We start from the raw sequence: 25,906 nt of genomic DNA, 5'->3' as shown, positions 1-25,906 counted from the left end.
TGGGAATCGAGCCGGTCCTCATTCTATACCAGCTGCATCAAGATCAGCTAATTCTTGAGGGCGTGCACGCGTGGGTACAAAGAGCGACCTCTGCTCCCCAGGAGCGGCCTCTGCAGAGCAAGGGGAGAACGGGGGCTATGTCCTTGCAACTCAAAGTGTGTTCCGCGGCTCAGCGGTCTCAGCAATGCAGTACCCAGACCTATTCAAGAAGAATCTGCATTTCAGCAGGAGGCCCACGAGGGTGAGTATGAAAGTCAGCAAAGTTTGAGGAGCGCGGACGTATTCAACGGCGGGCAAGGCCACGCGCTGCATTGCATGGAGGAGTAGGGCCTGGATGGAGAGAGCAACTCACTCCTCTTCCCGCACCTGCCTTTTTTTTTTGGTCTGTTTGTTTGGTTTTGTGTATCTTGAGCGGCAGAGGCTGGAGGCAGGCAGGCTGCGGAGCTGCACCAGGTCCGGCGGCCCCGCCCGCGCGCCCCGCCCCCTCCTGGGTCCCAGCCCCGCGTGCGGTTGCTGTGGCAGCGCGGGACGCGACTGAAGTCGAGCCTGCCGGGCCTCCACCTTTTCCTTCTTCTCCAAACCACCCTCCTCCACGACCCCGGGCTCCCGCCCAGCCCGCCGCTCCGTCATGTCCCGGGGGAGGCGCGGCAGCCGCGTGAGCGCCCTGGAGGGCGGCGGGGAGGAAGAGGCGCCCCGGGCGGCGGCCGCGGTGGCCTCGGTGCCTTGGGCGGCCCCGCAGCGGCCGGAGGCGGCGGCCGAGCAGGTTCTGCTCCGGGGCATCTTCGAGATCGGGAGGAGCAGCTGCGACATGGTCCTGAGCGAGCGGGCTCTGAGGTGGCGGCCCATTCAGCCCGAGCGCCCCGCGGGTGAGTGTGCGGGTCCGAGCCTCCGCCTCCACCTGCTCCCCCCTCCCCTCCCCTGCCCCCCTCCCCTCCCCCCTGCCTCGCACACGCCGCCCGGGCGCTGCCTCTCCCCCTCCCTAAGCTCCTCCTCCGCCAGTTGGGGGGAACCCGAGCCACTCCCTGGGGCTCAGCGACTGGCCGCCTCCTGCCGGCCTCTCCCCTGGGGGCGCAGTCCCCGGCCCACGTCACACTCGGCTTCTGCTGGGCGCCAAAGAGGAAAGAGTTGATCCCCCAAGGCCCTTGGGCCAAGGGCCAGGGGCGGTGTTTTCTGCCGGCGGGAAGGGCAGTCCCCCCGCCCAGGGGATGAAGTTCAGTGGCAGTTGCTGACCGAGCTCTGCCAGGGCGAGCCGTCCGCCGGGCGTCCCTCCACGAGGGTTCTGAAGGCAACGGTCCCTTTGCTGGCTTCTGAGAGTTTAGCCTCGGGCTTTGGAGTCTCTGTCTGGACTTTTCCATCCTTCACATCCCCCCCTGCCATTGTCCAAAGTCAAGCCTTCTTCAGGCTCAGTCTGGAAATTTTTGATTTTTGAGGTTCACTTTAGAATCCTCACCATGCTGTGTACTTGCATTTGACTTTCATGGACTCGAAACTTGCGTTATTTAGAACGTGTTATAATGCTGTATTTTACGATAGAAATATTTCAAGTCTGAGTCTAGGGATGGTTTAGAGCAGGCGTCCTCAAACTACGGCCCGCGGGCCACATGCGGGTGTTTTTGCCGTTTTGTTTTTTTACTTCAAAATAAGATAATGTGCAGTGTGCATAGGAATTTGTTCACAGTTTTTTTTTTTTTAAACTATAGTCCGGCCCTCCAACAGTCTGAGGGACAGTGAACTGGCCCCCTGTTTAAAAAGTTTGAGGACCCCTGGTTTAGAGAAATCCCTCGGGGATGTGGTACAGCTTCTTCTAGTTAAATACAAACGTATGAAATTATAAATGGCCTCCCCTGTTGGAAAACAAGACGCAGAGCACTCTTTATATTACAGAGCAGAAAAACAGCACCATTTAAAAGTTTCTTGCACAAAAGTCTGACAAAATGAAGTGGCTGAGCTAGGGACCCAGCCTGGTCATGAGTGTGAATTCAGCATCTGTATAAGCCATGCTCACGCCACTAAAACCACCTTGACCTTAATTTAAATGCTTTCCGGCGTTTTGAAAACCAAGGTAGAATATCTTCTTGCACTTTTGAGTTAAAATCTAGTATGGACAGAATTGTTCTGCTTAGTTTTCAGGTCAGTTTGAATTTGGGGGATATAGAAGTTTACAATTAGTTTAGCTTAGTCTACAAGAGCCACTTGAACCTACAAGGAGGCTGAAATTTGATAGAATTAAAATGAAAGATGCAATGAGTTGTTGTACAAATTAATATTGGAATTCTGGCAAACAAAGAGGCAAATAGTGTCGGGAAAGAAATATTCTATTGAGTGGTGATTGAGGAAAAGTAGGCTTAATTAGCATGACTGTTGGTAGCATTTAAAAAGGCATCTTGCCGAGGCCGGTTTGGCTCAGTGGATAGAGCGTCGGCCTGCGGACTCAAGGGTCCCAGGTTCGATTCCAGTCAAGGGCATGTACCTTGGTTGCGGGCACATCCCCAGGAGGGGGTGTGCAAGAGGCAGCTGATCGATGTTTCTCTCTCATCGATGTTTCTAGCTCTCTATCCCTCTCTCTTCCTCTCTGTAAAAAATCAATAAAATATATTAAAAAAATAAAAAAAAAATAAAAAGGCATCTTGACAGTTACAAAGCTAAAGGTTGCAAGTATTGACTCTTTTTTTTTGTTGTTGTTTACTTTGGTCCTAAAACCCTCTGGTGTTTTTTTTTTTTCCTTCATCTAGATGTCCCACTTTTTCTTTGTAACTAACACCTAGTATTCAGAACACATTGGGCCCCTAAATTTGAAGGTACAGAAGCACCTTAGTAAATATTTCTATTTATAGGAGAAACCAAGAGATGCTCTACTTAGTAACATAAGATTGGGAAAAGAAAAGGAAGTATTAAGAGATGTTTCAATGTGAGAAATAGTGCCTGATGTGGAATTAGTTTACTACGTGTGAGTAGCAAAGGACAAATGAAATGGGTCCAGAAACTGGAGGAAAAACTACATTCTGTCATTTGCCCCCACCCATGGGCACACGCTAGATGTTTGTCACCTCTTCAAAACCAACCCATCCCATTTCTTCAGCCTCATCTAAAAAGTTGTGTCATCTGTTATACCCTCTTTCTTATTTTTTTTTTTAGCCCTTGCTAGCGTTCACGTAAGCCCAGTGATGTGCTCAGGACTCTCCTATCCTAGCCACCCCCAGCCTTGATCCTGTAAGCTTCTCTTTCTAGCGGCTACTCTGCCTCTTTTCTCACGTTCTTGCATAGATTCCTAGCAAAATTCGTTTACTCTCACTGCCTTTATTAGTTCACTTCTTAATTAGTCCTCAGCCATCTGAGACCTGGCTTTGTTCTCTCTGCTAAAGCTGCTCGGGCAAAGGTTAGCAATCGCCTTCTAATTGCGCAATCATATGGACCAATATCAACCCTTACCTTTCTGGATTTCCCCTGCATTTGACTTTGACTTTGCTGCCTTGGTTTCTGTGGCACCACCAGAACCTAACTTTTCAGTCTCCTGTTTGTCTATTTTTGGTGTTCTCAAGGAGTCTGGTCTTGCTAACTATTGTCACTCATCATCTACTCTCTGGGTTATATCATCCACTGTTCTCATCTACCCTCAGGCCAAACGTTCAATCTCTGTCTTTAGTCCTGACCTGTATACATCAACTTGTGAGTCCCACAAATTTAACACGCCTGCCTACAAGGAAAGCAACTTTTCCTGATGCTTAAAAATAATATCTGGTCTTGTATTCCCTAACATAGTTTTGGAACTTACTAATTCGTCAGTTGTCAGAATATTTAACTTTGCTTTTTAGGTGTGTGTAAGCTGTGGCACAATGAGTGGGGCTCCTTGAAGTTTATGTTGGATGGATATACCTGGTAGATTGCATATGTAAGTAGTGAACGTGCTAGCATAGTATGAGAAAGGGCATTTAGAAGGCTATCTGGAATGTTATCTAGGCCAGGATTCGGGAGGTAAGCCCTGACTCACTCTCCCTCACTTACTACTTCTAATCAACCATCAATTCTATTCACGCTATTTGCTCTCTTCATTCGCTGTCCAGCCAATCACTACCCAAACTCAGGCCATTATAACCTTCTACTTGGCCTACTTAGTCACCTCCCTTGAGCCTGTATTTTAATGTCACCTTCTCAGTAAGGCTTTCCCTCATCACCTATTTAAATTCCTTTCTCCGCACACTTTCTAGCTCCCATTACTCTCATATTCTTCCGTGACATGTATTGTCTAATACGCTATATAATACTTACTGCCTGTCTTGCCCACCACCACCCCAGCTTTGGGGGACCCAATAGTAAGTAAGTGGCACATAAATAAGGATAACTTTATAAGAGTTTTTAAAAGTCAGTGTTTTATAAAGGTGTAAGCAAGGAGGAAGGATAGTGAAGTGCTCTTGGGACTAAAAAGAGAGGGACAGGCCCAAAGGGGAAGAGTTGCCTGAGTCTGGATTCAGAGAGCCGATGTAAAGAGGGTCACTAGACAGGGGCTATGACCTTTGCTTCAGCCCGGCTGGTTTCCACACCAATTCTGGTCCTTACCATAATCCAAAGCCAACTAGAAGCTGGAGTGCAAGGGGACCACTTGATGGAGGTACAGAGTAGGGGAGAAAGGTGGAGACTGGATCTAGATGGGGAAAAGGGAAGATGTTCTGAACATCTTGTTTACTGTCAGCACCTTGAAAAGAGTGCCTCACATGTAAACAATCAACATTTGTTGAATGAATGAGTTTGCTAACTGGTCTCAGGAACTATTGCATCATAATCTGATTACAACACTGCTACTTAAGGAAAGCAATTTTTCCTGATGCTGAAAAATAACATCTGGTCTTGTATTCCCTCACATATTCTCTCTCTCTCTCTCTCTCTCTCTCTCTCTCTCTCTCTCTCTCTCTCTCTCCCTCCCACCCTCCCTCCCTCCCTCCCCTGTCTCACACTGGGAACTTGGTCATTTACTCATGGAAAGCACCCTAAAGTAGACCCTAAAGCACTATAGGGTCTTTCAAGGCTTCCTCCTCCAGCTGTCTGTAATGTGCTCCCATTAAGAGTGGCATCACCTGGAAGAGAGCATTCCCTCCCCTTTTGTTAAAGAAGCATCAGAACTCTTTTTTATTTTATTTTATTTTTTTTATTTATTTATTTATTTTTGGATCAGCAAGGCAAATTTACTCCTGCGCAGAAGAGTGCTGTTGCCAGCTGGAAATCATGGGCAAACACCAGAACTCTTTTTAAAAATAATTTCTTAAGCTGAAGTTGGCCCACTTCTCCATTGTTAGCATCGTGGCCAGAGGTTTCATCTTGCTCATCTGCAGGGTAGAATGTCCTGACCAGGGCACAGATTGGCTAGGATGTCAGCTGTGTGCACCAAAGGACACATTCTGTTCAGAAAATACTGTATTGCCTACAGTGATGCCTGGTGAACTTTAAATTGGAATCTCAGATTGTAGCCATTTTACTTGTGGAATAATATATATGTTTTCTCATGTTAATATAAAGTCATTACCAAGTTAGCTGTCTGTGAACTCAGAGGAAGCAACATCCTAAAGAAATGGAAGAGGGATCAGGCTAGTTCTGTGAGACCAGATGAGAAAGGTAGACAAGACTGGATCATGAGACCCTGCCCAGGCAGAGCTGACCAGGAGGAATGCCACAGGGTGGGTAGCCCTCAAAAGAGTGCCCGGGACTGGGCGTAAGGTGTCAAAAAGTGAGAAGAGAGCTCAGAAAGGGACCCTGAGTGGATGCCATGGACCAATTTGCCTATTTTATAATTTAGCCCTCGGCTTGTGCTGTAACTGAATCAGATCTTCTCAGTGTTAAATGATTTCAGAGCATCACTGATGGCTTGTTGGCATTTTTCCAAATCTCAACCAAGGACAAACTTCTAGGAACATGTGCTTACCAAGTGGTAAGCTTCTACCTCAAATGTTAGATTGAAATAGAAAAATACAGGATTTTTGTGCCTCCCCAAAGCAGAATCTGGATTATAATGTTTTTATCTGTTTCCCACAAAGGAAAAACTACTGATGGGGAGAGTTAGTAATGGGGTAGGATTGGACTATATTAAACTCATATTTTTGTACATTTAAGAATGATCCATTTTAGGGATCTCTGACAGGAATGCCAAACGTCCACAAGTCTCGTCCCTCCCTTTCCATCTCCCCTCTCCCCTCCGCCGCTTCCCCTCCCCTTCTTTCTCTCTCCTGTCTCACACTGGGAACTTGACCATTGACTAATTGGAAAGCACCCTAAGGAGACCCTAAAGCACTGTAGGCTTCCTCCTCCAGCTGTCGGTAGTGTGCTCTCACCTGTGGTGTGGGAAAGGTTTCAGGAGTGGGCACCCGGTTTTGTCTCCGCAGTCACAGGGGTGTGACTGACTCTGGGCAAGTCATTCGCCATCGCTGAGTTACAGTTTCTTCACCTGCAAAATGAGGCATTTGCATGATGTGGTCTCCAAGAAGCGTCAACTCTGAAGTTGCATTGTCAAGAGAATACCCGTTTTCATAGACTTTAAGTGTTAGGATGGCTACCATCATAAATTAAGGAAGTCTGAGTAGGGTTTGAGTGACCCGTGGGGTCCACTGTCTGCTGTGTGTGGAAGAGTGTTGCATTTTACAGCCGGAGCTTCGCAGCCCTAATGAATTTCTAATTAGAAGACCCACATGAGAAATACGAGCCAAGCCCCTTGCACCCCTTCCCCAGCTTCGGGGCATAACGGTGAGAGGTGAGCCATCGCCTCAGTACAGGTCCTGTCTTTGGAAAGGAAGAAACCATTATCTATAGACAGTTGTTGGTCAAGGCCAGACATAGCAGATTTGTCATAATGGACAAAAGGGCTAGCGTATCCTTTCTTCCTGCTGCTTCATTTCCTGTACCCTCTAATCGGATTTCAGAGTAAGGATTTTATGTTTGCTTAGCATTTGAATATAATGTTTTAAATACTTCTAAAAATAAAATGTGGGTTTCAAATCTTAATTATGGTTTACAAGCCTCTCTTTTTCATAGACTTGCTACCTCGGGTTACACCGTTTCACCTTATGTTTTTTCAAAGGGTCATTCCTGCCACGACTCTGAGCTCAGCTGGCTTGGAGCAGCAACTCGAAAATCTGAGGGAGCTGCACTGCAACATGAGGTCTTGGCAGTGTTTCTTTGAGAAGAGAGTTAAATTGGTTCTCTTGTGCTTTAAGTTTATATAAAACATTTATTTGCTGGAAACTTAGCAACGTGAAAGGCGATGTGGAAAAATGTGAAAATGAGAAAAATAATCAATTTTAAAACAACAAGAGTTAGTGATTATGTGGGACTTAGCAGAGCTGGGTGCATTCTAAGCACTAATCTGCCTAAGCTGTTGGGGAACAGATGTACGTGAAACAGATCCAGTCTTCTGTTGTGTACGTCCAAAGTGAGACATCTGTCGGCGGGCCGTGTGGTCAGAAATAATGGAAGCAGGGGTTAAACCCCAAAATGACCTATTACTCATGTGAATTATTGAAGGACTAATTACTCAGTAAAACATGATGCTTTGGTTCACTGTGCTACATATTAAGAATAAAACAATTTTAAAACTTGGTAGTATGTTTCTAAGCTGTCAAATTGGAAGGAACTTGAAAAAGATGGTTGTGAAAAATCAAGCTTACCAAGTAACTGCATGTTCTGCATATGAAGTTTTTAAATTTATTTAAATGCTTTGACAGGTCTGTTAACCTGTTGTATACATACTAGAGGTCCGGTGCACAGATTCGTGCACTGGTAGGGTCCCTCAGCGGGCCTGCAGGGATCAGCCGAAACTGGCAGTTCAACGCCCCCTGCCTTTCCTGCCTGCCGCTCCTGCTCCTGCTCATCCTGGCCCTGCTGCGCCTGCCACAGGCTCACACCCAGTCAGTCCCGATGGGGAGAGGCTTGCGCCAACACCACAGCAACAGTGCTCGTCAGCTGTGAGTCCAGCGTCTGGGTCTGGCGCCTGTCAGCTGAGCACCGCTCCTGCTGTGGGAGCACACTGACCACCAGGGGACAGCTTCTGCATTGAGCGTCTGCCCCCTGCTGGTCAGTGCACATTATAGCGACTGGTCGTTCGGTCGCTTAGGCTTTTATATATATAGATTGTGTAAATCTCATCTTGTATAAGTATTAGCTTTTTATTAAAGTAAAACTGGTCCATTAGGTCAACAAATGTGGAATGAATCTCTACATCATGACTGTTTGGATGAATGTTCTGCAATGGTGGAATGCTCTGTGTCTGAATATTGGAAACCATTGCCACCAGCCACATGTGGCTATTGACTGAGGAACTGAATTTTAATTTTATTTAACTTTAATTTAAATTCAGTAGCCACATTGTAGCTAGTGGTAACTACAGCTTTAAAGAATGGAGAGTTGAAAATGTTTATTTCTTTTATCCCAGGGAACTTAATCTTTATTTTAAAAGATATATTAAAAAATTTTAAATCTCTATTTCTATGGAAAGGTACAGTTTTCAAATGATTAACCTCAACATAGAACTGATCTGCTCATACAATCTGACCTGCTGATTTAAAGGTAAAACTGATGAGTCCAGAAAATGGGAGTTTGAAGGAAATTAAATTTTACACTCACTGTTTGCATGCAAACCAGAAGTTGAAGACCCTTACTTAGTGTAATGAATGACTGAACCCAGAGGCAGGGAGGCAGGCAAAACCCTTTAACATATTCTGTGAGTACAAAAAAAAAAAAAATGCTTTATTTGTAACTGTGAATTAATTGGCTAATAGTAAAGTTGTTAAAAGTCATCATATTATTCTTCATGGTCACCATGATTTATTAAACTGAAATTTGGTAAACTTAGTTTCTTTTTTTACTTTTTATTATTATTATTTTTAAAAATATATTTTATTGATTTTTTACAGAGAGGAAGGAAGAGGGACAGAGAGCTAGAAACATTGATGAGAGAGAAACATCAACCAGCTGCCTCCTGCACACCCGCTACTGGGGATGTGCCAGCAACCAAGGTACATGCCCTTCACTGGAATCGAACCTGGGACCTTTCAGTCCGCAGGCCAACGCTCTATCCACTGAGCCAAACCGGTTTCAGCTTTTTATTATTTCTTTATCGTTTAAAGTATTACATATAGTATTACATATGTCTCCTTTTTCCCACATTGAACTCCCCCCCGGCCACCTCCCACCCCCCAGCACATGCACTCACCCACCTAGTGTCTGTGTCCATTGGTTATGCTTATATGCATGCATTTAAGTTCTTTGGTTGATCTCTTATGCCCCCTCCTCCCCTGCCTTCCCTCTGAAGACTTAATTTCTTAGTGTAGGATTAGTATAATCAAAATGATAACTATCCTAGAGCCTATGTACCCTGACCCCATGGAAGTTGGCATACTAATGTTGTTCTTAAAACATTCCGCAACCACAGACACCATCTGAAGGCCAGTACTTTTAAAAACTGATCTACTTTTGGTTTCCTCTTTATCTCATCCCTCCCCCACGTGGGTGTCTTTGGGGTTGGAACTGGCACAGAATAATCCTCCTAGGAGTGGGGAACAGCACTTGCATTGACGCCAAGGGCTATAGGATGAACAAATTGAGAGTCAAATGGTCTGGATCAAGGTCAGTAAACTAGAAAAGTTGGTCCAGGTAGGATTGTCCAAAGAAGGAGGACCTGAGGTACACTGCAGAAGTCTAAACATGATGAAACTAAAGAATTAAAGAGCCAGGGCAGTAGATATAGGAATCAATGGATAGGTTGGGTACATAGACTGAACAATTTTTTTTTTTTTAGAAACCGTTGCCCTTCTTGATTCTCTCTCTCTCTCTCTTTTTTAAAATAAATCTTTGTTCAGATTATTACAATTGTTCCTCTTTTTTCCCCCCATAGCTCCCCTCCACCCAGTTCCCACCCCACCCTCTGCCCTTCCCCCCCCCCCACTGTCCTCATCCATAGGTGTACGATTTTTGTCCAGTCTCTTCCCATACCCCCCACACCCCTTCCCCCCCGGGAATTGTAAGTCCACTCCCTTTATATGCTCCTGATTCTATTCTATTCACCAGTTTATTCTGTTCATCAGATTTTTTATTCACTTGATTTTTAGATTCACTTGTTGATAGATATGTATTTTTTGTTCATAATTTTTATCTTTATCTTCTTCTTCCTCTTCTTAAAGAATACCTTTCAGCATTTCATATAATACTGGTTTGGCAGTGATGAACTCCTTTAGCTTTTTCTTATCTGTGAAGCTCTTTATCTGACCTTCAATTCTGAGTGATAGCTTTGCTGGGTAGAGTAAGCTTGGTTGTAGGTTCTTGCTATTCATCACTTTGAATATTTCTTGCCACTCCTGTTAGGCCTGCATAGTTTCTGTTGAGAAATCAGCTGACAATTGTATGGATGCTCCCTTGTAGGTAACTAACTGTTTTTCTCTTGCTGCTTTTAATATTCTCTCTTTGTCTTTTGCCCTTGGCATTTTAATTATGATATGTCTTGGTGTGGTCCTCTTTGGATTCCTTTTGTTTGGGGTTCTGTGTGCTTCCTGGACTTGTAAGTCTATTTCTTTCACCAGGTGGGGGAAGTTTTCTGTCATTATTTCTTCAAATAGGTTTTCAGTATCTTGCTTTCTCTCTTCTTCTGGCACCCCCATAATTCGGATGTTAGTATGCTTGAAGTTGTCCCAGAGGCTCCTTACACTATCTTCATATTTTTGGATTCTTTTTTCTTTTCCGGTTGGGTATGTTTTTGCTTCTTTGTATTTCAAATCTTTGACTTGATTCTTGCGATCCTCTAGTCTGCTGTTGGATCTCTGTATATTATTCTTTTTTTTTTTTTTATATATTTTATTGATTTTTCACAGAGAGAAAGGGAGAGGGATAGAGAGCTAGAAACATCGATGAGAGAGATACATCGACCAGCTGCCTCCTGCACACCCCCCACCGGGGATGTGCCCGCAACCAATGTACATGCCCTTGACCGGAATCGAACCCGGGACCTTTCAGTCAGCAGACCGACGCTCTATCCACTGAGCCAAACCGGTTTCGGCTGTATATTATTCTTTATTTCAGTCAGTGTATGCTTAATTTCTAGTTGGTCATTTTTCATATCCTCGAGGGTCTCACTAAATTTATCGGCGGTTTCTAGAAAATTCTTAAAAAACCTTATAACTGTGGTGTTGAACTCTATATTCAGTAGTTTGCTTTTCTCCATTTCTTTCATTTGTGACCTGTTTCTTTGTCTCCACATTTTGGCTGCTTCCCTGTGTTGATAGAGTGGCTTTGTGTGCTAGGTGTCCTATAGGGCCCAGTGGCTTAGCCTCCCCAGTTACCTGAGGTAGACACTCTTGTTGTACCCCTTTGTGTACTGTGTGCACAGTCTTGTTGTAGTTAAGCCTTGATTGTTGTGATATCACTGTGAGGAACTGACCTCCAGGCCAATTGGCTCTGAGGATCAGCTGTGTCTATAATGGGAGAACTTCTGTGCTAGAGATACCCTTATGAGGCAAGACTTGCTTCAGTGGGGCTTTGGTGCTCACTGAGTCTGCCCCCTGAGTGTGTTTCTTATGGATCTGAGGAGTTGTAATCTGGATGGTCCCACTCTGACCACTGGGTATACTGGCTCATGGATCTCCAACGAGGTATTGATTTAGCCTCTGCCTTAGGCCACCCAGCAGGAGCTACAGAGAGATCTGCAGATTCCTCTTCTTTGTTTGGGGTTTGGAGGTGCCCAGATGAGGCCCAGCTGTGAAGCAATGCAAGCTGCTGTGGGGCCTTGGGCCTTCTTTTGAATGTTCTGGGTCTCTCTGACTGAGCTGCAGTTTGTTAGGTAATTTTAGATTTCAAAGGACCAGGCCATTCATATGCAAAAACCTCTGCACACAGCTTGGGTGGGGTGGGGTCTCAGGGCAGAGCAAACAGCAATGGCTGACTGTCGGCCCTGCCCTAAGAGGCCCCTGGGTCTCAGTGTCCCTAGGTAATCGCTGCAAGCACCTCTGAGAGAAAGCCGTCCCCGAGTTCCGCCCAATGCCAGACAGTCCAGTTTCTCCCTGTATGAGTCTGGGTCCCCAGAGTTTTGCTCGGAACTCGAGTTCAGAGCAGACGGGAGCTTCTGTCTCCCTGCGGATTGAAAAAGACAGCCGTGTACTCAGTTGCCAGCCCTTTCTGCGTTCGCGCCTCTGTACCTCGGCACTTTACTTCCGCAGTTCCTGTGAGTCTCAGTGTGCTTTTCTCTTTCCTTCTAGTTGTAGAATTTCCACTCATCCAACCTTCCTATGGTTCTGGATGATGTCTGTTTTGCCTTTTAGTTGTAGTTTTGAAATTGTTGTGCGAGGCAGCAGTTTAGGTGTTTACATATGCCGCCATCTTGGTTTCTCCTGGACTGAACATTTTTGTGTCCCTTGTAATTTGGGAAAGTTGACCATCCTTGTTTAAAGGGCCAGGGATGTAGTAGATATAATTCATTGTGGTCTCAGTTATTAGAATATTCATTCTGAACCTCATTGCTTACCCACCTAGTCTATTACTTGACTAGGTTATTAGATTACATTTCAAATATTGACAAACCTACAAACATCATCAAGTCCTCAACATGGGCCTCTCTAAGTTCTGCATATAACTATTTCTGCCCAAGTTTTAGGAGCACTGTGACAATGATGGGGGTAATATATGCTGAGCTAGTGAGGGATGTGTGCACGTGCGCGCGCGCGCGCGTGTGCGTGTGTGTGTGTGTGTGTGTGTGTGTGTGTATGGTGTGAGCAAAGGGAAAGAGCTCTTAGTAGCCATAGCTTTTTATATTCTTTTATATTTTCCTAAAAGGTAAAGGGAAAAGAAAGAAGAAAAATGGAATTTGAAGAAAATGAAATCTTACACTCACTTTTTGCATGCAAACCAGAAGTTGAGGACCCTTACTTAGTGTAATGAATGACTGAATCCAGAGGTAGGGAGGCAGGCATAGGCAGGCAGATATGCATACCTAAATAAATAATAAATAAATAAATAAGTAAATACATAAATACATAAATAAATAAATAAAAATTGGCACAGTGCTATGGACTTATGGTAAGCCTAAAGATAGATCTAAAATAATGTACCAGCTGTCATCAGGGAATTCCCATGTATATTCCAAGATTTTCATCAGAAACAGTGTTCTGGAAACTACCACGGCTGCTACACAACAGTGTCAGTGCTTGACTAAAAATAGTGAACATTTATTGATGTTTACTCTGCCAGGTCCTGTGCTAAGTATCTTATCTGTTTAATCCTCCTAAGGAGACTGTGTAGTCTAGATAGGATTTTTATCCCCGGGGCCCAGAGTTGTTGAATAGCTTGCCCAAAGTCATGATAGTAATGGAGTTGCTGGGATCAAAACCAATCCATCTGACCCCAGAGCCACTCTGTACCCATTTGGTTATACTGCTTTCTCAGTCAAGCAAGAAAGAATACTCCCTCATGCTTCAGGAGTCTGATGTCTGAGTTAGTGATAGTGTAGCATCATAGTCCAAACTAATATGAAAAAAAAAAAAAAAAACACCCACAAAAAACCTTTAATACAATAATGTCATCTGATTTCTTTCAGACCTTTAAGACAGTTCCCCCATATAGAGCATATTCCATTTCTCTTGGCATTTTTTAATTTATGAGTAAATGACCAAAATGGGATAGAGAAATGGGAGTTTTTATTTATTTATTTTAAAATACATTTTTATTGATTTTAGAGAGGAAGGGAGAGGGAGTGAGAGATAAAAACATCAATGATGAGAATCATTGATTGGCTGCATCCTGCATGCCTCCTAATGGGGATAGAGCCTGCAACCCAGGCATGTGCCCTTGACCAGAATTGAACCCAGGACCCTTCAGTCTGCAGGCTGACGCTCTATCCACTGAGCCAGTGGTCGGCAAACTCATTAGTCAACAGAGCCAAATATCAACAGTACAACGATTGAAATTTTTTTTGAGAGCCAAATTTTTTAAACTTCTTCAAAATAGACTCGCCCAGGCCGTGGTATTTTGTGGAAGAGCCACACTCAAGGGGCCAAAGAGTTACATGTGGCTTGCGAGCCGCAGTTTGCCGACCACGGCACTGAGCCAAACCAGTGAGGGTGAGAAATGGGAGTTTTTAAAAAACCCCATATATATTACTAAAGGCCCAGTGCACGAATTTGTGCATGGGTGGGGTCCCTCGGCCTGGTCTGTGATTGGGGCCCTTCGGGACCATCTTGCCCACTCCCTATTGGGGCTGGTTGGCGGGGGAGGGGGAGGGGGTAGAGGAGGGACCAAGGGAGGTTGGCTGCCAGCCCAATTGGGGCCATCAGGGCCGGCTGCCTGGGGGGTGGGGTGGGGTGGAGAGTAATAATGGGATGTTGGCTGTGGGAGTGGATTGACCACGAGGGGGCAGCTTCTGCATTGAATGTCTGCCCCCTGGTGGTCAGTGCACATCATAGCAACCGGTCGACCAGTTGACCAGTTGTTCAGTCGTTTGGTCGCTTAGGCTTTTGTATATAGAGATGGAAAATGTTAAACATACCCAAATGTAGAAAGAATAACATAATAAGCCTCCATGTTCAATGAGAGGTGAAGCTCTATGTAACACATTGAGGTTAGATAGTTTTCAAGACCAGTCATGTTTCATCTTTCTCTGGAATAGTTTGAAGCAATTCTTAGACACATCTAATTATGTCTATAAATATCTCAGCATACATCTCTAGGAGGTAAGAATTTTTAAATTTATAATACACAATATAATCACAATTCCAGGATTTTATTAGTTTACTTTCAATATTATTTTGTATTGGTTTCAGCATAGTGGTTAGACAGTCATATAGTTTACAATTTGTCCCCCCCAATATTTCCAGTACCCACTTGGGACCATATTATAGCATTATTATTGACTCTATTTCTTATGCTGTACTAAATTTACATCCTGGTGACTATTCTGTAACTGCCAATTTGTACTTCTTAATCCCTTCACCTCTTTCACCCAGTCCTCCAGCCCCCTCCCACACTATTCCAAGGTAAAACAATCCTTAAATATCCAGTGATCATATTTTTCTGATTATTTATCTTTTTCTTTTTTTTAAATATAAATCAACATTTAAATAAGGTCCATATTGCAGTTGGTTGCTGTGTCTTTTATTTTTCTAATCCACAGATTGTTCTCTCTCTTTTTTATTTCCTTGCAATTTATTTTCTGAAAGATCTGGTGGTCTGGCCTGCATTTTCCTATTGAAATAAGGAGACAAATGTCTGTGAAAGATAAAAAGGGGAGGAAGCATATTCAGAGGGATACCTTCAGACTGTGATGACACCTGTGTGTGTGTGTGTGGGGGGGGAGTGAAGCAAGCAGGGGTGGGGAGAGCCTCAGTAGAGGATGCTTATCTGATAAACTCTTTGCTTATCTATATTGAGAGTTTGAGAGAAAAGACTGCCCCTTAGGAGTCTTGCCTTGGACAGAAATGGCCAAATCTCAGCAATTTTCATTCATGGGCTATGGAATGCTCAAATTGTCCCAATTCTAGATTTTTGGACCAATGGGAACCCCTTCAAGTTGACTTCTCTGATTCCTTTGACCTTCTCTCAGCCATCTCTGATAGCTTTCTTTCATGAATGGCAAGATATTCCAGGCTCATCTCGAACATTTCATGCCTGAGACATGGCATTAGCACTATCATCAGGAAGCCTAGTTCCTTTTATTGGGTAGTGGTGTTTAGAGAAAACAATTTGAGCACCATGTGTGCTCATTGCTAATAATTCCTTTATATGGTCTTGTTTCAATTTTTTCTAAACAGAAAATGTATGATGGAATTATGCGATACTTCCAGTTCAGGTTCAAGACTAAGAGGTTTTTTATTTTCTCTCCTTTCTCCTAACCTTAAAAATCCCTAACTGTTGCCGTATCCTGAAATACGTGTACATCACAGAGTATATATCACAGAATAACAATACCAATGCTACATCAGCAGTATAATTACGGAAAGCCATTTAAGATCATTCTGTACTTTTGGTTGTTGCTCCTAGAGTATGTACCACTTTAAGTATATGCCATGTGTAGTCAAGTACTGTGTTTTATTTTATTTTATTTATTTATTTATTTATTTATTTATTTTGCCCTTTAATTTTACTTTATTGTTTAAAGTATTACAAATAGTAGTACATAAGTCTCCTTTTTTCCCCCCGGCCTCCCCTAGCCCCTGGCACATGTGCCCCCCACCCCCCCGTGTCTTGCGTCCATTGGTTATGCTTATATGCATGCATACAAGTTCTTCGTTTGATCTCTTGCCTCCCCCACCCCAACCCTCTCCAGCCTTCCCACTGTAGTTTGACAGTCTGTTCAATGCTTGTCTGCCTCTGTATCTATTTTTTTTCATCATTTTATGTTCTTTATTATCCATAAATAAGTAAGATCATGTGGTATTTTTTTTTTTCACTGACTGGCTTATTTCACTTAGCATAATGCTCTCCAGTTCCATCCATGCTATTGCAAATGGTAAGAATCCCTTCTTTTTTTACAGCAGCGTAGTATTCCATTGTGTAGATGTACCACAGTTTTCTAATCTATTCATCTGCTGATGGGCATTTAGGCTGTTTCCAAATATTAGCTATTGTAAATTATGCTGCTATGAACATAGGAGTGCATATATCATTTCTGATTGGTGTTTCTCAAGTACTGTGTTTTAAAGATACTTGGAATCATTCCCATTTGTGATGTTATACCTCCAACTCAATGTGCAGAATTATTTGTTTCATTTTGGTTTTATTCTGTAATTATGTAAAACTAGAGGCCTGGTGCATGAAATTCATGTACGGGGGGGGGGGGGGTTGTCCCCTCAGCCCAGCCTGCACCCTCTCCAATCTGGGACCCTTTAGGGGATGTCTGACTGCCAGTTTAGGCCCAATCCCGGGGATCAGGCCTAAACTGGCAGTCAGACATCCCTCTCACAATCCTGGACTGCTGGCTCCTAATCGCTCACCGGCCTGTCTGCCTGGTCACCCCTAACTGCCCCCCCCTGCTGGCCTGGTTTCCCCAACTGCCCCTTCCGCTGGCCTAGTCACCCCTCACTGCCCCCCCCTGCCAGCCTAATTACCCCCAACTGCACCCCCCTGCTGGCCTGGGTGCCCCTAACTACCGCCCCCCCTCCCCCCCCACTGGCCTGGTCACCCCACGCAGCCTGCTGTTCAGTTGTTTGGTCATCCCTCACTAACCCCCCTGCTGGCCTGGTCACCCCATGCAGCCTGTTTGTTCAGTCATTTGGTCGTCCCTCACTAACCCCCCTGCTGGCCTGGTCATGGGCAGCCATCTTGTGAGGGCATGAGGGTTAATTTGCACATTACCTCTTTATTATATAGGATGTTTATATGGTTCCAAAGTTAAATCCACTAAACAAGCCCTATTCTGAGAAGTATAACTTATCTGTGTTTCTTTTACCATTTTTCTTTCTCCCTATTATAGGTAAGATTCTTTTTTCAAGTTTTTTATTCTTTTATTTTTTAAATATAAGCAAATATGTACATACTAGTGGCCTGGTGCACAAAATTCGTGCACATTAAAAGGGGATTAATTAGAGGAAATATTTTAATATTGCTATTTGCCCTTTCTCTATAATAGAAGTGTCAGAGATTAAAGAAAATTAGTAAAATGTATATGAAAATCTTCCTCCTGTCAGAGTCTGGGATGCACCACGGGACCCAGAGTCAACTCCCCACCCACCCACATGTGCCTCAAAATCACATGAGACCCAGACCCAGCCGTGCTCCCCCCCCCCCCCCCCGCATTGGACTAGATCCAGACCTGGCTGGTCCCACCCTTGTCAAGCCCCGCCGGGTGGGGGGCACAGCCTCAGGTCCCCTGGCCTGGTGCCGGGGGCACAGCCTGAGGTTCCCCAGCCCGGGCCAGGGTGGGAGGCATGCCTTGAGGTCCCCTATCAATCCCCACCGGGAGGGGGGCTTAGCCTCAGGTCCCCTGGCCCGGGGTGAGGGGAGCAGCCTCAGGTCCCCTGGCTCAGCATTGGGGTGGGGGGGTTGCACCTTGAGGTCCCCCGTCAAGCCCTGCTGGGCGGGGGGCACAACCTGAGGTCCCCCAACCTGGCACCGGAGTGGGGGGCATGGACCGAGGTTCCCCGGTCTGGCGCTGGGGTGGGAGAGCAACTGTCTTTGTGGTGGAGTGATGGTCAATTTGCATATTCCCTCTTTATTATATAGGATATCCTTGTCCTTACTCCTCCTCTACCCACTTTCTTAAATGCATGTGGGTCTTGAAAAATGATTGGAGTTGGCTACACAAAGAAGTAAGGAAACATATCTAGAAAAATAGTATTTTAGAAAAAAAAAAATCTCAGGAGGGAATGCTTTGACCTATTTGGAAAATAAGACCATGGTCTGTAGTGTACATTAGTGGGGGGAGATGACAGTGCTTTGTGATAAGTTAATAGTTTGTATAAGGCTTTGAAGATCATACTAGGAAGTTGGTGTCTTAACCTGAGGGTTGAGTAAGGGGTGGCAAAAGCCAAGTGTCAGAAGAAATCAGGTTTTTGTTTTCTAAAGTAAGTGAGTTTGGGTTTAGAAAGGCAATTGTGGGGACAGGGTGGATTTTTAAAAGGGCTCTTCATTGCGTAGCCCCTTTCAGTGACCCATGTATCAGAAGATCCAGGAGTCAGTGTGTATGTAGCAGGGAGAATGGAGTGGTGAGTCTAGATGAAGGAATATTGTCAAAGAATTTGAAGGATGTGGGACTTGAGAGAAAGGAAAGAAACAATGGCGATGCTGAGATTTTTAGCTCAGACAGTGAAATGAATAGTGGACACTGTTAAAGTTAATTCTCAGATTTGCAAAATGAGAAGCATTTTACTTGAAATGTATTCTACAAGGCATCAGATATGCCAGTGGCTAGCAAAATGTCCAAACAGAAGGGAAATTGACAGGTGAAAAATACATAAGCTGGAGAAATCTCTCCTGAAGGATTGTCAAGTGAACCCTATGGAGTGTAAGATCAGTGTTTTCATGAGCCTCAGACTCTCCTATGTCTGGTTTCTTTTAGGTTGAGACCACTTTAAAAAAAAAGTTTAAATCTATTTTCAGAAAGCACTAGTCAATAAATATTGGTAAATAAATTTCTTTGTACAGCCATAATTTTTAGGTATTATTAAAATATAAAGTCAGTGAAATAATTTAAAGAATGTCAATTTTTATATGTAGAAAAACTGTTTATATATTATTTTAAACTAAAAAAATCCTTTACTATATAAAATCTCTATGCTTTTATTTTGGGGTCTAATACAAATAATGTTTTCCAAATCAAAATTTTATGTTTAGTAAAGGTTACAAACACATAATTCAAAGTACTTTCTAGTGTCCATCTGTGCAGAAAGCATAAGATCAATAAAATTGAGCAGCTGTTAGGATGTATTAGTTTCCTTATATTTTAGGCATGTTTTCATGTATTGAAAGTGTAAAGGGAAGACAGTATAGGTATTGTTGTGGTTTTCATTATACAGATGAGAACTTCCAGTGAAAATCTTGGTGAATGTAATATATTTTAAAAGTGCCATTCATAGCGTACTTATTTTAGGTAATATTTCTTTTAAATACTCAGAGTAAATTAAACATTATAGATAACATTCTTTTGTCATATAATTTGATTTATAATAAGCTCTTAAATTTAAAGTAGAAATAAATTTTTCTCGAGAAATTCCATTTTTGTTTATTAGAATTAACTTTTTTCACATTTGGGGAAAAATATGTGTTGGTAGCTTCTGAATGAAAGACAAATCTAGCACTTTGCAAGTTTGAATGTTTTACACTGGGACCAAACCTACTCTGCTATTGGGTTTCATGCCCAGGAAAGTTTATGGGTGATACTAATTTTACTCAAATCTGCATGACAAATATGTGCCTTAACATGCAAAGTGGTCTTTCAAATTTAACTTTCCTAGAGTATAAGGTAAGTTCCAACAATTAGTTTGGAAAGCTATAGGATGTGTTTTGGCTTTGACTTTTCAAAAACCTTCAGTCAATAACATTTAATTAGCATCAGTTGTGTACATTGTGTATTTTGGGGTGATATGACGAGTTCCAAATATTTTAGAAGATCTAAGACTTCTGTGGTTGAAACTGAAAATACACTTACTAAACTATGAGCTTCTTTACATTAAAATAATGATTCAGTTACCTATTGCTTAACTACTGCGTATGGGACACCCAGTTGAAGTGGTTGATTTTAAAGTGAAGAATTCTTTTTTTAAAAATATATCATCATTATTGAACATATTACAGATGTCTTCTTTTATTCCCCCCATCCACCCTGCTCCTGCCCTTAAACTTACCAAGTATAATTGTTAGCTTTGAAAATAACAGCTATCTTCACCGTCATTCTTGGGTAGACTGAAGAAATCAGAAAACTCACCTTGAAGGCCACTTTAATATTCTTTATTTAATATAAACACTTTAATATTCTTATTGGTTAATATGCTGCCTTCATATGAGTATCAATAAAATCAGTTAAACACAAACTCTGATTATTCAACATACTATCTTGTTCACTTTACTGGTAAACAATATTATGCCCTCTATATAATATTCTAATTTCATTTTTTCTCCTCAATAAAAGCACTGGCCATTACTACTGCCACTGATGCTCATTTGTCCGCACATACTGTTGCAACATAATGTGTTGTGCATTTGATACGGATATTACCATATTGCCATAAGGAGCTGCTATTATTTTAGACACCAACTGATTCCATGATAGTGTCAGATTTCTTTAACATATGCTTATGTTTTTGTACAAATGACCCCGAGAAACATCTGCTAGTTTTGTGGTGGTATCTACTGTTTCCTTTTTAGAATTTGACCTGCCAGTCACTTTTTAATGTGAATATACAGTATTTCATTAGAGTAGGCTCACTTTCGGGTTTTCATGCTATTGATATTAATTAACAATTTGAGTCAGCCTAATGGCATAATTCAGAAATTGAAGCTGCCTGTACACATTATTTTAAAAACAGCTTTAATTTTTTAGTCATTGATACTTTAAAATACAAAAGTGCCCTTTTAATGGATCCTTTAGGATCCAAAAGGATAGGTCCAAAATTGCTTCCTAAAGGGTCTGAATTTACTCATTGAATTTTACAAAAGTGTGTAGGAGTCGTGGTGTATTATTGGTTAGTTCATAACCTGTGTTAATTGCTAGTCCTTCTTAGTATCTTTGATGAGAGCGTAAAGGCTGACAAAGGAAAAGGAAGTGAAGTTTCTATAAAGTTGTGAAATCTTTGCTCCAGGAGACTGGAAAGCATCTAGAGAGCTAAGCGTCTAGAGAGCTAAGCCACTGGTATCCCTCTTACTGGCTTTGTTATGACCTTGCCTGAGAAGCAGGGATCACAGATTTCCATGGTCTGGCATTTTTTTTTTTTTTCTGTTTTCCTTCTTGTTTGCTCTATTTTTAAAGACAGCTGTTTATTCCAAGGAAGGAATATGACTGTATATTTATGGTACTTAAACCTGAAACATCAACAGAACGAAGAACAAACAAAACTTTCTTGGAATAGCAATATTTGTCCTTGCTTTCCAGTGGAAAATGTATAGATTCTTTCCAGTTCCCTTTATTTTTCTAGAGGACGTTATCATAAAATTTTTATTACCTACACACCATACCAAATCTAAATCCAATAAAGTAAATACTATACGTAAAAGCTATGGTCCTTAATCACACTATATACCTGTGTTGTTAAGATAATGACTAGAACATCTCGCTTCTATGTCCTACTCATCTGCCTCTGTGCACCAGCTGTTGGACTCCTTCAGACTCGAAGCGTGTCATCATTCACATCTTTGTGCTCGCTCAGCTGCCCTTGCTGCTCTTACTCTCCCTCCGTCCCCTGGGTGACTGATGTCATTAGGACAACCTTCTGTCTCCCACTTGTCATCACTTGGCTGAAACTGAGCGAGGTCCTTGCCAGGCACCTTAGGGTGCTGGATCTGCTGTGGTCCAGCTTTGGCCCCGGTGAGATCTGTGTGCCTTCCACGCCAACACTCAATTCTGTGAGGGGTGACAGGATGACTGAAAGCGTTATTTTCAGTGATAAAACCCAAGCAAGGCTGTGCTGAGTGCCTAAGTAGTTTTCTTTTAGGCCTGAAATAGGAGAGGTAGGTGCCTCAATGTCCCTTGAGAAAGAGGGATTTCCCTCAGCCTTCTGGGCTCAACATTCAACCATTTAAGTGGGCTAGTTGTCGGACCCAAAGGGGAATGTAATTTCCCCCCAATTGTGCTTTAGTTTCTCCCTCTGTGTCTGATGATGAGTAGGACCAACTAAGGGAAGTCCCCAATGACTTTTCTGGTCTCTCGTACAGCAGGCCATTTACTTTCAGTCATAGCTTCCCACTGCTCTCGTTCCTCCTACCCTGTCTGTCCATGGCACTGGAGAAACCACAGGGGTGGGGAGGACATTCTTAAAAAATGATTTTCAGGTATATTTACAGTCACATTTGAAGTATAAACAATTGAGCAATTTTCATTTGAATACTTACTGCTTCCTGTACTTTTTGTTATTAGTTTTTAAAAAAATATATATTTTATTGATTTTTACAGAGAGGAAGGGAGAGGAATAGAGAGTTAGAAACATTGATGAGAGAGAAATATCGATCAGCTGCCTCCTGCACATGCCGTACTGGGAATGTGCCCACAACCAAGGTACATGCCCTTGACTGGAATCGAACCTGGGACCCTTCAGTCCGCAGGCCGACGCTCTATCCACTGAGCCAAACCGGTTAGGGCTGTTATTAGTTTTTAATACAAGGAATTTTGTCTGTATTATGGTGGGGGGAGGTAGGGAACAGAATGAAATAAATTTCCATTAACTTTGTGTGGTGTCTAGTATGATATCATGAACAGGTGGGCCCATCATTGTTTATTTGATGCTCTTTTTAAGAAGTTAATTATATCATGAATAATAACAAAATTAATTTGTTGAAACATTCTTTAGGAAATCTTGCATGCATGTTCACTAGAGAAACTTGGGATTTATCCCTTAAAGGACAAGGCTCTGTCTTATTTTTAATAAGATACACTCTTTATAATTAAAACAAAATCCCAGTGTTAAGGGATTACTGTTTTAAATAATTGGAGTTATTTCCTTTGTTTCCCTGATCTCTATATATGAGAATAAATCTAATGGTGTCTTAGGATAATACATATTTCTAGATTAAATAGTTCTGTTAACCACTGCATTTTAATAATGCCTCTCAAAGTTTTTGGATAAAAACAGAAAAAATGCAAGGTCAAGACCTTACTTTATTGTTTGTTTATTTTTAAATTTATCTTTATTGTTGAAAGTATTACAGGTGTCCCCCCCCCCCCTTTTTCTTTTCTTTTTTCCATTGATCACCCTCCACCCCACACCTGCCCCTCCAAGGCCTTCACCACACTATCTGTATCCATGGTCTGTGTATACATGCATATAAGTTTCCTAGTTAATTTCTGCTCCCCCCCTTCCCTCTGAGATTCGTCAGTCTGTTCCATGCTTCTATGTCTTTCCCTCTATTTAGTTTATTTTGTTCATTAGAGTCCACATATGAGTGAGATCATGTGATACTTACCTTTCTCTGCCTGGCTTATTTTGCTTAGCCTAAGGCTCTCCAGGTCCCTTACTTTAGGTTTGGGAGAGGCAAAAGTACAGAAACAGGTTAAGAACAATAGAAGCTGTGGAAACACTCTTTTTCAATGATGATGGATTGATCTTTGCAATACAGTATTCAAAAATATAAATTCATTATTTGCATAATTTTATTTAACCCTACCCTCAAATACTAGAGCTACATTTTTTTTTTTTCATTTCAGATAAATGCTTTCCTGAAATAATATTTTAGTGTCTGAAGATAATTTAGTTTAAAAAATGGTTAGGGTTAAAATGCTGGGGGCGGGGGAGAAAGCGAATTCAAATGTCCTGCACTATTGTTACTTTTAGGAAAAATTACCAGAGTAAGCTTTGTTCCCCTTTCTTCTCTTTTCTGTCCCCATACTCCCAGCCCTTTTCTGAGACTCCTAAGTGATGTGTGAGCTCTGGAGAGGACAGCATTAGGTAAGTGGTAAGAAGTGGAGTGTTTTGCTTGGGGCAAAGTTTTTCTCCATATGGGACCTTTTAAAACCCTCCCTTCAGCTCCTTAAATCAGAACTCAGCTCCCAGGGAGCAGCAGGCAGGGGGAGTGAGGGGTGGAGGTACGTGAAGGGCTGTTTTTCTGGTTGGTCCCTTCTGGGCTTTTCGAACGGATCTGTTTCTCCACTTAATCCGGGGTCAGTCTTGACCCTTTTTTCTTAGGGGTAGCTGTACTGGGTCCTCCTGGGTTTGGACGTTCAAGGAGGCACAGTTTCTAGTTCCCGTACAGACCTTTTTTTTAAAAAAAACATGATTTTATTCATTTTTAGAGAAGGAGAGGAAGGGAGAGGAATAGAGTTAAGAAACATCGATGAGAGAAGAAACATCGATTGGCTGCATCCTGCATGCCCTGACTGGGAATCGAACTGTGATCTCTTGGTTCCTGAGTCGATGCTCAACCACTGAACCACACCGGCTGGGCCAGTACAGACTTTTAAAGAACCAGGGGGACAGAAATATGAAGGACTTTTGAGAGATGCTCTGTTTGATCTTGCAGTAAGGCAACATGAGAAATATTGTAAATGCTACTTTCAGATCTTACACAGGTTTCTCAGTGACCTTCATCTGTCCTCTCTGGGCCTGATTGCATTCCTTGCTGTCTTGATTCATCCCTAAGATAACTGTCCTCCCAATATAACTCTAGAATTCAAATTAGTAATAAACCAAGTGATTATTTGATGTTCTTCTCCTTTTGGTGTTAAATATTCTTCAGTGTTCCCAATGGGAGATATTGGAACATAGAAGGGGGGAAAGGGGGAATGGTCAGTTTCTTTGTTTGCCATATTTTGCTTGGTATGGCGATAAGACAGAAGGTCGCCCAATATAGAAAATTCAGTGATTCTAAAGAAATTAAAACTTAAGTTAAGGAAATATGGTGCATTAGTCAGTGAGGCTGCCGTAACAAAATACCACAGACTGGGTGGCTTAGACATGTACTTATTTTCCCACAGTTCTGGAGGTGGGGAGTCCAAGATCAAGGTGCTCTCATACATAGTTACTGGTGCGGTCTCTTCCTTAGCTTGCAGACGGCCAGCTTCTCCCTATGTCCTTGCACAGCCTTTCCTCAGTGCACGCATGGAGAGAGAGAGAGAGAGAGAGAGAGAGAGAGAGAGAGAGAGATCTGGTGTCTTCCTTTTATTATAAGGACACCAGACCTCCCAGATTAGGGCACCACCCCTATAACCGAATTTAACCTCAATTACTCTTTAAAGGTCCTAGCTTCAAATACAGTCACAATTCAACATATGAATTTTGGGGAGACATAATTCAGTCATAGCGGGTGGATTTACTATAGTTCTTCTTAGGCTAAACTTTTCCAAGCCTGAAAAAGAGTTTTATCCTCTCTTTCTCCCAAATTTCTGTTAACAGTGAGGTGAGGTGTTTTTTTGTTTGATTCTCTTTTATTTATTTATTTTTTCAATGTAAAGGTAACCATATATTAACACTGAGATGTAAGAATTGTTAGGAGTCAAGTGAGCTAATTAAAATTGTTTGAGGAGATGGGTTATTTTTTTTCACATATTAAGTGAACTTGGGTAATCTAATCAGGCTAGAGGCAACCCAAACAGCAGTCTTTTAGTTATGTAATAGCAGCAATAGCCGTTCTGAAAGATGGTGAGATACACTTGAATATCACTAACACTGTCACGAGTTTGCTTGTCCTCCTAGAGTATTCTGAAAGCATGATGAACTCATAACTTCAGGGTATTTTTGGGTCTATGATTACTAATGTTTGTTAAGAGATGACCATGTCTGATTATTTCTCCCAGGTATTAAGGGATTATTTC

The 25,906-nt window shown here is 42.5% G+C and overlaps 1 protein-coding gene across 2 annotated transcripts in view; it reads left to right on the top strand.

The window, feature by feature from the left end:
- The first annotated feature begins 628 nt into the window (after positions 1–628).
- The window catches only part of CERKL (ceramide kinase like), a 100,852-nt gene continuing 75,574 nt past the window's right edge, over positions 629–25,906 (top strand). For both annotated transcript variants that reach the window (XM_054723170.1, XM_054723169.1), the window contains exon 1: positions 629–866. In XM_054723170.1, coding sequence (XP_054579145.1) covers positions 629–866 — 238 coding nt within the window. The remainder of the gene's footprint in view (positions 867–25,906) is intronic.

This window comes from Eptesicus fuscus, chromosome 11, assembly GCF_027574615.1.
Source record: "Eptesicus fuscus isolate TK198812 chromosome 11, DD_ASM_mEF_20220401, whole genome shotgun sequence".
NCBI classification, from domain to species: Eukaryota; Metazoa; Chordata; class Mammalia; order Chiroptera; family Vespertilionidae; genus Eptesicus; species Eptesicus fuscus.
This window is presented reverse-complemented; position numbering and strand designations above follow the sequence as displayed.